General features: G+C 43.0%; 2 protein-coding genes across 2 annotated transcripts in view; one reads left to right on the top strand and one right to left on the bottom strand.

The window, feature by feature from the left end:
• The window catches only part of LOC128358610 (40S ribosomal protein S17), a 554,334-nt gene that overhangs the window by 227,782 nt on the left and 310,824 nt on the right, over nucleotides 1–15,728 (top strand). The gene's annotated exons all lie outside the window — the stretch shown is intronic.
• Nucleotides 1–15,728, bottom strand: part of LOC128359029 (GRAM domain-containing protein 2A) — a 33,075-nt gene that overhangs the window by 10,189 nt on the left and 7,158 nt on the right. Inside the window, exons 2-4 of the mRNA XM_053319442.1 lie at nucleotides 5,230–5,287; nucleotides 882–954; nucleotides 700–803 (exon numbers count right to left, since the gene is read on the bottom strand). Coding sequence (XP_053175417.1) covers nucleotides 700–803; nucleotides 882–954; nucleotides 5,230–5,287 — 235 coding nt within the window. The remainder of the gene's footprint in view (nucleotides 1–699; nucleotides 804–881; nucleotides 955–5,229; nucleotides 5,288–15,728) is intronic.

The raw sequence follows: 15,728 nt of genomic DNA, 5'->3' as shown, positions 1-15,728 counted from the left end.
TCTTCTTTCCTTCCTTCTTTCCTCCCTTCCTCCCTTCCTCCTACCTTCCTTCCTTCCTTCCTTTCATTCTTCCCTTCTTTCTTTCCTTTCCTCCCTTACTTCCTCCCTCATTTCCTTCCTTCTGTCCTTCCTTCCTTTTCTCTTTCTTTCCTCCCCCTTCCTTCCTCCCTTCCTTCTTTCCTCCCTTCTTCCTACCTTCCTACCTTCCTTCCTTCTGTCCATCATTCCTTCCTTCTATCCATCATACCTTCCTTCCTTCCTTTTTTCCTTTCTTCCTTCCTTCCTTCCTTTCTTCTGTCCTTCCTTCCTTCCTTTCCTCCTTCCTACCTTCCTTCTCTCCTTCCTTCCTACCTTCATTCCTTCTGTCCATCATTCCTTCATTCCTTTCTTCCTTCTGTCCTTCCTTCTTTCCTTCCTACCCTCTGTCGTCCCTTCCTTCCTTCTATCCATCATACCTTCCTTCCTTCCTTTTTTCCTTCCTTCCTTCCTTCCTTTCTTCCTTCCTTCCTTCCTTCCTTCCTTCCTTGATGGGATGTATTTACCTTATTATTATTTATTCTATTATATATTTGAATCCTAGTTGAGTGTAAATACTAATAAATTAATTCTACTGTATTTATTTGGCAGTCTACAAAAATGCTACTTCAAGGTCCTGAAAAATAACTGGGACATTATGGCGTCCAGTGGCTCTGAACTCACCTTGATGTCTTTACCGAACAGGTTGGCGTAGAAACAGAGCCAGTTCCTGGAGATGTAGAGTCGGCCCTGCAGCAGGATGTCTCTCAGTAACGCACATGAATACACTGCAGGAGGACGGAGACGTTACTTTACTCCACTTTTATACTGAATGTCTGAATCATGAGGTGAAACAGTGCGCTTACCTTTCATCAGGATCTCCTCTTTAGGAACCGTCTGGAACAGTTTGTGGTACTGAGAGTTGTATTTGCTGACAGTCTGCAGAGACAAGAGAAGAAGAAGAAGTCAAATTAATCAGATAAAGATAAAGTTTAATGTGCTTTTTATGTTTCTGTAATTAATTATCATATTTCTTTTAATTTATCTGCCTTTTATTTTGATGTTTTAGCCTCTTTTACTACTATTTTGTACACATGTAAGTATTTTGAAATGCTAGATAAATAAAGTTTATTATTATTATGATTAATATTATGATTATTATTATTATTATCATTATTATTATATTTTATTATTATTATTATTATTATATAATTAAATTATTATAATTATAATTATTATCATTATATTATTATTATTATTATTATCATTATTATTATATAATTATTATCATTATTATTATTATTATTATTATCATTATTATTATTATATTACTATTATTATATTATTATTATTACTATTATTATTATTATTATTATTATTATTATCATTATTATTATTTCCTGATTGTTTTCCACCTATAGCAGCAAGTGGATGGTAAAAATAGAAAGAGCATCAATAAAAAGAATAAAGAACAATAAATAAGAAGCCATAAAAACATTATAGTAACATTAATACTCTGGTATCATGCAGGGTTTTCTATCTGAGCCGGCGTGTGGACGACGTGTGGAGTACTTTCTGGAATATTCTGCGGTGTGTTTGTTGTTTCTGGTTCCTGATATTTGGGTCAGGAGTTACATCATCCACCTGTGTGTCTGTGTTCGGTCTGTGCCGAGGCAGACGGTGACTTCCTGCCTTCCTGCCTTCCTGTTCCTGTTCCTGTCTGAAACAACAAAGACTGGAACAACACTAAACACACTGGCAGCAGCAGCAGCAGCTCCATGTCGGCTCGCTCCGCCTCCACCTTCTGAAGAAACTACACTATACGCTCTCTCTGCTTTTCCTTTTCATCTCAAATAAAATCAGGAATGTTCCCTCCATCTGTCCTTCCTTCTTTCCATCCTATCTTTCTTCCATCCTATCTTCCTTCCTTCCATCCTATCTTCCTTCCTTCCTTCTGTCTTACCTTCCTTCTGTCCTTCCTTCCGTCCTACCTTCCTTCTGTTCTTCCTTCCTTCCATCCTTTCTTCCTTCCTTCCTTCCATCCTATCTTCCTTCCTATCTTCCTTCCTTCTGTCCTACCTTCCTTCTGTCCTACCTTCCTTCTGTCCTACCTTCCTTCTGTCCTTCCTTCCATCTGTCCTTCATTCCTTCCATCCTATCTTCCTTCCTTCCTTCTGTCCTACCTTCCTTCTGTCCTTCTTTCCTTCTGTCCTTCCTTCCTACCATCCTATCTTCCTTCCTTCCTTCTGTCCTACCTTCCTTCTGTCCTTCCTTCCTTCTGTCTTACCTTCCTTCTGTCCTTCCTTCCTTCCATCCTATATTCCTTCCTTCCTTCTGTCCTTCCTTCCTTCTGTCCCTCCTTCCTTCTGTCCTTCCTACCTTCGTCTGCTCGCTCCGCCTCCAGCTTCTGAGACTCTCTAATATTTGGGTTTAACTACACTACACTCTCTCTGCTTTTCCTTTTCATCTCAAATCAGCTGAAATAAAATCAGGAATGTTCCCTCCATCTGTCCTTCCTTCCTTCCTTCCATCCTTTCTTCCTTCCTTCCTTCCATCCTATCTTCCTTCCTTCTGTCCTACCTTCCTTCTGTTCTTCCTTCCTTCTGTCCCTCCTTCCTTCTGTTTTACCTTCCTTCTGTCCTTCCTTCCATCTGTCCTTCCTTCCTATCTTCCTTCCTTCCTTCTGTCTTACCTTCCTTCTGTCCTTCCTTCCTTCCATCCTATATTCCTTCCTTCCTTCCTTCTGTCTTACCTTCCTTCTGTCCTTCCTTCCTTCCATCCTTTCTTCCTTCCTTCCTTCCATCCTATCTTCCTTCCTTCCTTCTGTCCATCATTCTGTCCTTCTCTCCTTCCTTCCTCCCTTCCTTCTGTCCTTGCTTCTGTCCTTCCTTTGGTCCATCATTCCTTCCTTCTGTCCTTCCTTCCATCTTTCCCTCCATCCTACCTTCCTTCCATCTGTCATTCCTTCCTTCCATCCATCCCTCCTTCCTACCTTCGTCTGCTCGCTCCGCCTCCAGCTTCTGAGACTCTAACATTTGGGTTTAACTACACTACACTCTCTCTGCTTTTCCTTTTCATCTCAAATAAAATCAGGAATGTTCCCTCCATCTGTCCTTCCTTCCTTCCATCCTTTCTTCCTTCCTTCCTTCCATCTTATCTTCCTTCCTTCTGTCCTACCTTCCTTCTGTCCTTCCTTCCTTCTGTCCTTCCTTCCTTCGTTCTGTCCTTCGTTCTGTCCTTCCTTCCTACCTTCATTCCTTCCTTCTGTCCTTCCTTCATTCCTTCTGTCCATCATTCTGTCCTTCTCTCCTTCCTTCCTTCTGTCCTACCTTCTGTCTTTCCTTCCTTTCTTCCTACCTTCTGTCCTTCCTTTCCTCTGTCCATCATTCCTTCCTACCTTCCTTCTGTTCATCATTCCCTCCTTCCTTCCTTCGTTCTGTCCTTCCTTCTTTCCTTCCTACCTTCCATCCTATCTTCCTTCCTTCCTTCCTTCCTTCCTTCCTTCCTACCTTCCTTCCTTCATTCCTTCCTAAGATCTAACATCAGCTGTTAGGGTCGAATATTTTCCTTGCTGTTTTCACCAAAATGCTGCTCAATGAATGTTCGGTCTCTTTAAATTAAATTAAATTAAATTGAATTAAGAGATGACTTCGGTTGTAATTTGGCACTTTATAAATAAAAATATTGATTGATTGAGGTTTCATTATGTTGAGTTGGAGGCCCCCCCCCCCCAAAAAAAATGGAAGAAGCCACTTAAGAGTATTAACCCTCCTGTTGTGTTCCCGGGTCAACCCTATCTCTTTTGACTGTTCCTTCCTTCCTTCCTTCCTTCCTTCCTTCTCTCCTTCGTTCCTTCCTTCCTCATTCCTTCTTTCCTCTCCTTACTTCCTTCCTCTTTTCCTCGTTCCTTCCTTTCTTCGTTACTTCCTTCCTTCCTTCCTCATTTCCTTTTTTCTCACTTCCTTCCTCTTTCCTCCCTTCCTCCTTCCCTTCCTTCCTTCCTCATTTCCTTCCTTCCTTCCTTCCTCCCTCTTTTCCTCCCTTCCTTCCTTCCTTCTTTCCTCCTTTCCTCCCTTCCTTCCTTCCTCCCTCTTTTCCCCGTTCCTTCCTTTCTTCCTTGCTTCCTTCCTTCCTTCCTTCCTTCCTCATTCATTCTTTCCACTCCTTTCTTCGTTACTTCCTTCCTTCCTTCCTCTTTCCTCCCTTCCTCCTTCCCTTCCTTCCTTCCTCATTTCCTTCCTTCCTTCCTTCCTTCCTCCCTCTTTTCCTCCCTTCCTTCCTTCCTTCCTTCCTTCTTTCCCCACTTCCTTCCTTCCTCTTTCCTCCCTTCCTTCTGTCCATCTTTCCTTCCTTCCTTCCTTCCTTCCTTCCTTAAGCCGCTTAAGAGTATTAAACAGAGACGGGAACATAACGGCTGAGATGATGAGAAATGGAGACACAACTAACAACAGCTGAGTAGAAACCAGGACGCAGAGAGATGAATAACCTGGTTTCTAACGCTCCGTGTTAATGTGACATCCTGAAAATGATCAAAACCAGAACGAGACACTTCAGAACAGTTGATATTAAAGGATTTTGTCTCCCTTTCTTTGAATTTAGGGGGATAATCACGCTCTCCATGCTCTGGGCGATATAAACAGGAAATTAAAAGTATGCCGAATTAACCGATCCTCCCTTTAATATGTAAAAGTGACTTCAGCCTGATGTGACCTGCAGCGTGAGTGTGTGCGGCAGGCAGGAAGTAGTGTCACATCTGTGTCTGAAATAAACATCTGGAGTAAATCTGCATCTCCGGAATTTTATGCTTTTATTTTGAAATAAAGATATCTGCCGTTTTATCTCAGACCTTAAACTCTCTCTCTCTGTGTGTGTGTGTGTGTGTGTGTGTGTGTGTGTGTTGGAGCTGTTTACGTCTGCTGATCAACTCTCTCTCTCTGTCTACTGAAACACACACACACACACACACACACACACACACACACACACACACAGAGAGACAGACACAGACACACACACACACCCCTGAATGGGTTTCCATGGAGACGAGACAGACGCCGGAAACTTCTGCACAGACTTAAAAAAAAAGATGTGAAAGGACTCCTGCTGGTCTGAAAACAACCAGTGTGTGTGTGTGTCTGTGTGTGTGTGTGTGTGTGTGTGTGTGTGTGTGTGTGTAGTTGCAGGTGCACGTGTCATCAGTTTTAGGTCACTTACCGATCCTCTGTAGCACTTCTTCACGTCTTCGTAGGTCAGGTCGTCGATCAGCTGCAGCCTGCAAGAAAAACACACACACACACACACACACACACACACACACACACACACACACACACACACACACACACACACACACACACACACACACACAATATGATTCAGAGAACAGAGAGCAGAGCATGAACTGAAACTAGTCTCAAGTTTCTGGTTTACAGGAAGTCAGATGTTATAAATGTCAGAGAGGTTTTTAGGTAATGTTTGACTTTAGTAGAGAAGAGACGCTCCTTTAACCTTCCTGTCGTCCTCCCGGGTCAAACTGACCCCGACTCTTCCTCCTTTCCTTCCTTCTTTCCATCTGTCCTTCTTTCTTTCCTTTCTCCCTTCCTTTTTTCCTCTGTCCTTCTTTCCTTCCTTTCTCCTTCCTTTCCTTTCTCCCTCATTTACTTCCTTCTTCCTCCCTCCCTCCTTTCCTTTCTCCCTCATTTCCTTCCTTGTTTCTGCCTCCCTTCCTCCTTTCCTTCCTTCCTTCCTTCCTCCTTTCCTTCCTTCTTCCACCCTTCCTTCCTCCTTTCCTTCCTTATTCCTCCCTTCCTTCCTTCCTTCCTTCCTCCCTTCCTTCTGTCCATCCCTCCTCCCCTCTTCCTCCCTTCCTTCTTCCTCCCTTTCTTCCTTCCTTCCTCCTTTCCTTCCTTCTTCCTCCCTTCCTTCCTCCTTTCCTTCCTTCTTCCTCCTTTCCTTCCTTCCTTCCTCCTTTCCTTCCTTCTTCCATCCTTCCTTCCTCCTTTCCTTCCTTCTTCCTCCCTTTCTTCCTTCCTCCCTCCCTTCCTCCCATCCTTCCTTCCTCCTTTCCTTCCTTCCTTCCCTGCATCCCTCCTCCCCGCCTCCCTTCTTCCTCCCTTCCTTCCTTCCTTGACTCAAGGACAACAGAAGGGTTAATTAAGACTTCAAACAACAAAATAAGTTAAAACACACACCGGTGAAATCAGACTGTGAAGGTACAAAAAAAAGTCTCTTTCTTATCAGATTTTTAATTGATGTAAAAAAAAGTCTCCTCAGTCTGAGCAGGAAGCAAAGTGATTTAATTAAAGAGAATTTGGCTTTTTTCTGAGCTCCTCCTCCATCAGTACAAGATCCACCTTTAACAACACTCAACGAAGAATATGACCCTTGAAGCTATTTTAAAAAACTGTGATACCAAAGTATGCTTTTCTTAATAATCTGATTACATAACTACCCCAGCCATGTAACACATCAATACTGACATTAGACAGGGAATGAATATATCAGCATTTAACCCTCCTGTTGTGTTCGAGTCAAGGAAATAAGGAAAGGAGGGAGGGAGGGAGGGAAGGAAGAAAGGGGGATGGAGGAAGGAAGGAAGGGAGGAAAGGAAATAAGGAAGGAAGGAAGGAAGGAAGGACGGAGGAAAGAAGTAAGTAAAGAAGGAAGGTAGGAGGGAGGGAGGAAATAAGGTAGGAGGGTGGGAGGAAGGAAGGAAAGAAGGACAGAGGAGAGAAGGAAGGGAGGAAGGAAGGACGGAGGAAGGAAAGAAGGTAGGAGGGAGGGAGGAAGGAAGGAAGGAAGGAAGAAAGGAGGGGGAAAGGAGGAAGGAAAGAAGGTAGGAGGGAGGGAGGAAGGAAGGAAGGAAGAAAGGAGGGAAGGAAGGAAGAGTCAAAACAGATGGGTCAATTTGACCCGGGAGGACAACAGGAGGGTTAAGAGTTGAATCTGCTTATTATTATTATTAATCAACTTTCTTAGACTTTCCTTTGAAGGTACAAACTGAATCTATGAGATACAAATCTGATGCTGATATGAACATAAATAAAATATAAAATATGAAACTAAAACAAACTGAATATTGTCTTTAATATATCATCATCTTCATCTTCGTCTTCTTCCAGCTGACTCAGCGTTTTCTTTTTTTTTTAAATATATGATTTTTCTGTGAGTAGTATGAAACAGCTGCCTCAGGCTCTGTGTGCAGCATGGTGTTATATTACAGCTGACAGTGTGACTCCTCTCCTCTGATAGATGTGACTGCCACAGGAAGCAACGCCTCTCACATTCATCACACAGCGCTTCGCTTTAGAGCAGGGGTGTCAAACATGCGGCCCGTGGGCCAGAACCGGCCCACCGAGGGGTGCAATCCGGCCCACTTTCCTTTCTGTGTTGTTTTCCTTCTGTCTTTCCTTCCATCTGTCCTTTCTTCCTTCCTCCGTTTCTTCAATCTGTCCTTCCTTCTTTCTTTCTGTCCTTCCTTCCTTCTTTCTGTCCTTCCTTCCTCCGTTTCTTCAATCTGTCCTTTCTTCCTTCTGTCCTTTCTTCCTCCCTTCCTCCGTTTCTTCAATCTGTCCTTCCTTCTTTCCTTCCTTCCTTCCATCTGTCCTTCCTACCTTCCTATTTTCCTTCCTTCGTTTATTCTATCTGTCCTTCCTTCCTTCTGTTCTTCATTCCTTCCTTCCTTCCTTCCATCCTTCCATCCTTCCTCCGTTTCTTCAATCTGTCCTTCCTTCCTTCTTTCTGTCCTTCCTAGCTTCCTTTTTTCCTTCCTTCCTTCCTTCCTTCCTCTGTTTCTTCCATCTGTCCTTCCTTCTTTCCTTCCTTCCTTCTGTCTGTCCTTCCTCCCTTATTTCCTTCCTCCGTTTCTTCCATCTGTTCTTTTGTTTTACTTCTTCTATCTTCTATTATATAATGTTGAGTTTCCTCTCTAGTTAACCTTCCTGTCGTCCTCCTGGGTCAAATTGACCCCGTCTGTTTTGTCTGTTCCTTCTTTCCTTTGCTTCCTTCCTTCTATCCTTCCTTCCTCCCTCTCTTCTTCTTTCCTTCCTCCCTCCCTCCTACCTTCCTCCCTTCATTCTTTCATTTCCTCCCTTCCTTTCTCCCTCCTTTCCTTCCTTCCTTCCTTCCTCCCTCTCTTCTTCTTTCCTTCCCTCCTCCCTTCCTTCTTTCTTTTCCTCCCTTAATTCCTTCCCCCTCCCTCCCTCCCTCCTTTCCTTCCTTCTTCCTCCCTTCCTTCCTTCCCTCCTTTCTTTCCTTCTCTCCTTCTTCCCTCCCTCCCTCCTTTCCTTCCTTCTTCCTTCCTTACCTCCTTACTTCCTCCCTCCTTTCCTTCCTTCTTCCTCCCTTCCTTCCTTCTCTCCTTTCTTTCCTTCCCTCCTTCTTCCTCCCTTCCCTCCTTTCGTTCCTTCCCTCCTTCTTCTTCCCTTCCCTCCTTTCTTTCCTTCCATCCTTCTTCCCTTCCTCCCTCCTTACTCCTTTCCTTCCTCCTTTCCTCCTTTCTTCCTCCTTTCCTTCGTCCCTCCCGACTCCTTTCCTTCCTTCATTCCTTCCTCCTTATTTTTTTCCTCCCTCCCTACTCCTTCCTTTTCTTCCTTCCTTCCCTACTCCTTTCCTTCCTTCCTCCCTTCCTACCTCCCTCCCTCCTTACTCCTTTTCTCCCTCCCTTCCTTCTCTCCTTACTTCCTTCTTCCCTCTCTCCTTACTCCTTTCCTTCCTTTGTTCACCGGCTAGCAGCTTTTATTCTGAAAGTGACTCTATGAGAGCGCTGAGAGTGAACCAAAACAGTAAGACATCTAAACAATGAGCTGAAACTCAACTATAAAGCTCCATAAAGCTGCAGAGTCACTGATAATCATCTTTATGTTCATCACTACAAGAACACTGCAGAGCATTATTATTCTGTTTTGGCAATAAAAGAACAAGCAATAAAAAATCCCGGGATTCCCACCGTTTCCTGTCTGCAGCTACAATAAGGTTCCTCTCTCCTGCACACACACACACACACACACACACACACACACACACACACACACACACACACACACACACACACACACACACAGAGAGAGAGAGAGACAGACTCTTTAGGTGCAGCTGTCACATCATTGCATCATGCAAAAGTCTCAATCAGACGTTTCCTCGTGTTATCAGGAGCCACACGGCTGCGAGGATGTAAATGTGAGCAGAGATAACAGAGAGATCAAACACCAAGCAGCAAGACACACACACACACACACACACACACAGCACATTAAAAACCCAGCAGCTGTCTGTCTTTCACCTGACGGGCCTTCATCAGCCTGGAATAGTTTTATAGGAGTGAAGAGATTCAGCTACAAGAGACAAATGTTCATATTCTATAAAGGAAGGAAGGAAAGGAGAAAGGATAAAGTCTAAAGGATAAAGGATGAAGGTGGTTTTCTATATTTTACAAACATATTTTACCCTTACATATTTATTCAGGCTCTTTATATATAAAAATGTACAAAATTGATCTGAATGTATTGAAAAATGTTCAAATCTTCCAGCTTACAAACTAATCTCACTATTTAAACCCTCACTATTTAAAGGAAGGAAGGAAGGAAGGATGGAAGGAAAGGAGTAGGGAGGAAGGAAAGGAGTAGGGAGGGAGGAAGGAAAGGAGGGAGGAAGGAAAGAGGGAGAGAGGGAGGAAGGACCTCATTTGTTTCAGAATGACTCAAATGACTAATAACATCATGCTTTCAGAGTCAGGAGAGGAATCTGTTTAAGCTACTTACACTGAGCTTGTGTGGCCTCTGAATCTTTTTAAAGGGGAAGTTCTGCTGTGAGGTTTGTGTGTCCGTCCGAGGGGTCTGTTCTAAACCTCATCCTTTCCTACTACTCGTACTAACTCTGACGTCATGTGAAGTATGTAGTGTGTTTCAACTGTGTAGTGATTTAGAGTATGTGAGAAGTTCCTGGATGGTTTACTAGATTCTCCAGAAATGCAGAGTATGCATCAAGAGCTGACTACTCACACTCACATTACCCAAGATGCAACACTACTACTCACACTCACATTACCCAAGATGCAACGCTACTACTCACACTCACATTACCCAAGATGCAACGCTACTACTCACACTCACATTACCCAAGATGCAACGCTACTACTCACACTCACATTACCCAAGATGCAACGCTACTACTCACACTCACAGGCTGTGTCTCAATTTGGACCCAACTGCGAGGCTGCATCCTCGAAGGACGCGGCCTTTGCGGCCTTCGAAGGATGCATCCTTGAGGAACCTCCGAAGGACGCATCAACCGTTGTGAAATGAGACGGTCTAGCCTTCGAGGCATTTCCTGGTTGCGTCACCAGCTGTTCCCGCCCATAAGACGAGAAAGACGTCTCGACCGAAAAGACGGAGAAAAAGCTGACAAAATTATAAGAGAGAAGAAAGGAGAAGAATAAAGGAAAGGAGAAGAAAGAAGGAAAACACACAAGAAAGAAAGAAAGAAAGAAAGAAGGAAAACACACAAGAGAAAGAATAATAAAATAATAATAATCTCTAAATAGTTATTTCTGATGTAATTTTTGTAAATAGTGAAATGTTTCATCACTTGATAATAAAAGAAAATATTTAATCCCTTGTTCTTCCTGAACAGTAGCACTTTATGCAACCCTGTTATAAATTGTACTGAAGTTGTAAATACTAAATGGAATAGACGTGTAACAATGAACAATATTTTTTATTTAATAACAACATAAAACATCAAAATCTTCACAATCAAATAAAAAATAAAGAAAAATCATAAATAAACACAGTTCATAAATAAAATCAAATTAAACACATCTATATAGATGTATATTTATTTTTCTATTACTTTTCCAGGAGAGAGAAGAGCCTCTTCATCCTGTCTTTCCCCTCCTGCTCCCTCCTCTCCTCTGCCTCATTTTGCCTTCTCATGTCCTCCTTTATGAGGTCAAGGAGGTCATCCTCCCTCCTCCTCTTCCTCCTGGGCCCTGGCTGGTCCTCCTCCTCCTCCTCCTCCTCCTCCTCTTCACTCTCCTGCTCACCCACTGCGGCACTTGGCCCTGGTGTGTCCTCACGGATGGAGGCAATGAGGACAGGGGGGGCAATAGATGGCCTCTGCCCCAGTACCTCATCCATGAGGACAAACCACGGCCAAGTGCCAGCAGTGGACTTGCCGCTGGCCCCCTCCCCTGTCCCTGGATATTTGCAATCCTAAGGCAGTGGAAATCAATCATGTCAGCAATTTTCAGCAAAAGTATTTAGTAACAGTAAAACTAATCCAAATCTGTAGGCTACTTTATATATATTTTTTTAAATTGTCCCATTTTTTTTTGGCCTGGTAGGGCTGGACCTTCCCCTCCAGCCCAGTCTTTCCCAGTATTGCTCTAAACACAGAGGGAAGCAAGAGAAAAGGTAAACACAAGATCACATCAACACAGGGATGCAAAGATGTACAAAAATGGACATCAGCCTTGCCTCCATCCCCATACGCGTAGATTACGGGGGGAACGGGTGGGATATGTCCCCACCACTATTTATAATTTGAATTTTGTCCCCACCACTTTTAAAATGTGCAAACCAATTGCGACCGAAAAAAAATCCCCACATACTCAACCGAAATCGTCGAGTCTAAATCATGCGATAGGCGCGCACTATGACATCCTCACTGCATGCACACCTGCCTGGCTGTGTGTGGAGCAAATGAGCGGGAGGGGATTGTGATCATCAGTACCTCATCCAGTGGCGTGGTGCGCCGCGCGCGCACCTGTGGGCATTCATTCCAGCAGGCCTACTACACTTATAATAGAGAAGTGGCTTAAATCATTTTCAAGACAAACAGACAAAATTGACATTTTTATTCAGAAAATAGCCGGTCCTTTTGCTTCCTGTAAAAAGCATGCTTGTGACCCTGGATAACGATATGGATACATCATCTAGCCTGCATGTGGACTGCCACATAAGGTAAGAAATTGGTTTACGTAATTTTGCTGCTGGTTTTGTTTGCTCGTGATGACCTGGCCAAAGGTAACCCATGGTCCTAAGCTACGATTGTGATCTGATTCTGGCTGGTGGTCAGCTAACAAGCTACACACAGTGGGATTGCTATACCAATGTGGTTATAGTTGTTTTGTCTGATTGAGATATGTGACGTTAGACTTGAAGCCTGGTAGGCCTATCAATATGTTCTCGCATAACCTATGTGATTATCCTAAACTGTAGGATTTTATTTGCGGGCAATTTGCTTATGATGTAACGAGTGAAGTCTACATTGGTCCTTCGCAAGTGTTTACTGGTGGTCAGGATTTGACAGATGCAATTCTCGTCTGGGTGCTTTTTTCTTCTGTTTTTTTTAATGCAGTATAACATAAGCTGCCAGCAGCCCTGGCTCTCAGAAGGCTGATGCTCAGTACCTCGTTTCATTTCGTACCCCCTTTACAGTCTGGCATTGTTTGTCTGGTAAACTTTGTTGATGTCAAGAGAAGTGTTAAATTGCCAACACTGTTCTTTGTCCTATGTGTATTAGTATTACATATCCCGAGCCAATACACTGGTGTTTCCAACGCCGTTTTGCAAAACAAGCCAAAACACAATCTGTGGTTTTCAACTTTTATTGTTCGAATACAATTTTCAACACCTGACAATACACTGTAGAGCAGGGATTCCCAAACTGTGGTAGGCCTACGCGTACTCCCGGTGGTACGCGAGCTGCTTCTAGGGGGTACGTACGCGAGATGAAAAGGGCTATGGCGGACAGGTGTTAAAATTAACTTTTTAAATCTTTTGTAATTAATTCATGAATAAATACATAATTTCGAATCGGATCATAACGATATGGAAACATGAAATTAAAGGATATCACTTATAAACTGTGTAGGTGTTCATCAAAAAAAGGGCAGCTTATTAAACATGACGCTGGAATAGCTACATCAATAGAATGCGTTACTTTTGTGTCGGATGGTGGGTGGTCGTGGGGCAACAGTTTTGGAACCGCTGCACTAATTCAAGACTCATTGTGGATATAACAAGTTTTTTTTTTTAAAACAACAAAAACGGAAAGGAGGGGGGGGGGGGGTGTTACGTTTTTTGTCCCCACCACTTCTAAAACCAAACTGACGCCCTTGTCCATCCCGCCGTGGCGGAGTTTTTGCCCCCCGTGAATAGATGGTCATTTTCCCCTCTTTGTTTAATCAGGAGCTCGGTTTGCTCCTTGCTCCCTAAAACAAAAATAAAACAAAATGTAATGTAAAACATGTTTTTTCTTTACTATGTCAACAGACAAAAGGGTTCTAATATAGCAAAAAATTATCATAATAATGATAATAATGAAGTATAACATATAATAGTGATAATCCCAAACGTAGCTCTTTATTAAAATCTAAATTAGTTCATCTTAGTCCATTTATATATATATAAATAAAGATATAAGTCAAGTAATAAAATATAAGTAATTAGTAAAAGTATAAAAGTATTAGTAGTAATAAGTACAAATAATTAAATAAAACAAACCAATACATACACTTGAATGAAAAGTCTTCACCTGTTGGTGTCGCCATTGTTGTGTTTTCGCGGCACTGAACAGCGCCGCGCAAAGGATCTTGGGATTTGGGAGGCCGCGAAGGATAGTAGCGATGCATCCTCGAAAAAGAGGGAAAAGAAGGCCGCATTTCAAGGCTGCATTTGAAGGACTCTTCGAATTGGGACAGCCTTCGCGCGGCGTTGTGACGTAATCGGCCTCGAAATGCGCACTTCGAGGATGCAGCCTCGCAATTTGGACCAAATTGGGACACAGCCACATTATCCAAGATGCAACGCTACTACTCACACTCACATTACCCAAGATGCAACGCTGCTACTCACACTCACATTACCCAAGATGCAACGCTACTACTCACACTCACATTACCCAAGATGCAACGCTACTACTCACACTCACATTACCCAAGATGCAACGCTACTACTCACACTCACATTACCCAAGATGCAACGCTACTACTCACACTCACATTACCCAAGATGCAACGCTACTACTCACACTCACATTACCCAAGATGCAACGCTACTACTCACACTCACATTACCCAAGATGCAACGCTACTACTCACACTCACATTACCCAAGATGCAACGCAACGTCTGAAAAAAACCCAAAATACAAACGTCACAGATCACCACCTCGGTGGTTTCAAATTAGCTACAGCGAGGGTATGCTTGCTTCCTGTTTTCAAAATAAAAGCACCAATTCTATCGTTATGGTTTTCTTAATATTAAAAGGCAACAGGTGTTTTATTTTGTGAAAATGACAGGAAGTGCGTTACTCGCTACGGCTAACTAAGAAAACTTTAAACAGGTGTTATTTGGACAAATTAGCGTCACATTGTGGATCTAAAGGGCTACTTTACTTTCTTCCTAAAAAGGTTAGAAATGTGGATAAAGTGGTTTATTTACAGAGTTAGAGCTAAAATGAAATCAGCTTCAGCCTGATGATTTCAGCTCGGGTAGGAACCAAATGCATTGTGGGTAATCGTATAGTTTACTACAGTGTAAACAGTCTGCTTACTATCTGGTCCTTTAGTATGTAGTATAGAAGTATGTAGTATGTAGTATGCAGTTTTGAACACAGCCACAGTTTGATAAATAGTTAAATTGTTTCCCCCCCAAAAAAGGAGACGACTTACTGCTGGATGAATCTTTTACTCCATAAAAGGCCAAAATGTGCCTGCAGGTTTTTTTGCTCTAACCAATCAGCTGTGTGAAGAGTGAGATCAGCTGATTCAATGTGCTCCTGCAGACATATCTGGGCCTTCATGGGACAGTTTGGACTTGCCTGGCTTTAAAGGTGTTTGCTCCTCTGGGCTTCAGAGAAAGGTTAACTCTGTCGGTTGATGAATTGATGAATTGTTTTGCAGATTTAACACATATATGTAAGATAGAGAAGGATGCTTTATTATTACAGATGTTTTATTAAGTTTTATTATTATAGATGTTTTATAGAGTTTTATTATTATATATATCACATTACTGTAAAACAATCTGTATCAGCTAGATTATGGCGACACTGCAGGATCAGGGATGTGAACTAATGACTGTTATATGTTGTTTGTCACTGTGTCCTCTCGCTCTCCCTCTCTCTCTCTGTCCTCTCTCTCTCTCCCTCTGTCTCTCTGTCCTCTCTCTCTCTATCTCTCTCTCTCCCTCTGTCCTCTCTCTCTCTCCTCTCTCTCTCTCTGTGTCTCTCTCTCCTCTCTCTCTCTCTCTGTGTCTCTCTCTCCTCTCTCTCTCCTTTTCTTTCTCTCCTCTTTCTCCCTCTCTCTCTCTCTGTCCTCTCCCTCTCTCTCTCTCTCTCTGACCTCTCTCTCTCTTTCTCTCTCTCTCTGTCCTCTCCTCTCTCTCCCTCTTCTCTCTCTCTCTCTCTCTCTCTCTCCCTCTCTCTCCCTCTGTCCTCTCTCTCTCTCCTCTCTCTCTCCCTCTGTCCTCTCTCTCTCTGTCCTTTCCATCTCTCTCTCCTCTCTCTCTCTGTCCTCTCTCCTCTTTCTCTCTCTCTCTCCCTCTCCTCTTTCTCTCTCCCTCTCTCTCCCTATCTCTCTCTCTCTCCTCTCTCTCTCTCTCTATGTCCTCTCTCTCTCTGTCATCTCTCTCTCTCTCTCTCTCTCCTTTTCTTTCTCTCCTCTTTCTCCCTCTCTCTCTCTGTCCCTTTGTCCTCTCTCTCGCTGTCCTC

Source organism: Scomber japonicus, chromosome 5 (assembly GCF_027409825.1).
Source record: "Scomber japonicus isolate fScoJap1 chromosome 5, fScoJap1.pri, whole genome shotgun sequence".
Taxonomy (NCBI): domain Eukaryota; kingdom Metazoa; phylum Chordata; class Actinopteri; order Scombriformes; family Scombridae; genus Scomber; species Scomber japonicus.
The sequence above is the reverse complement of the archived record's forward strand: the minus strand, read 5'-3'. Positions and strand labels throughout refer to the sequence as shown.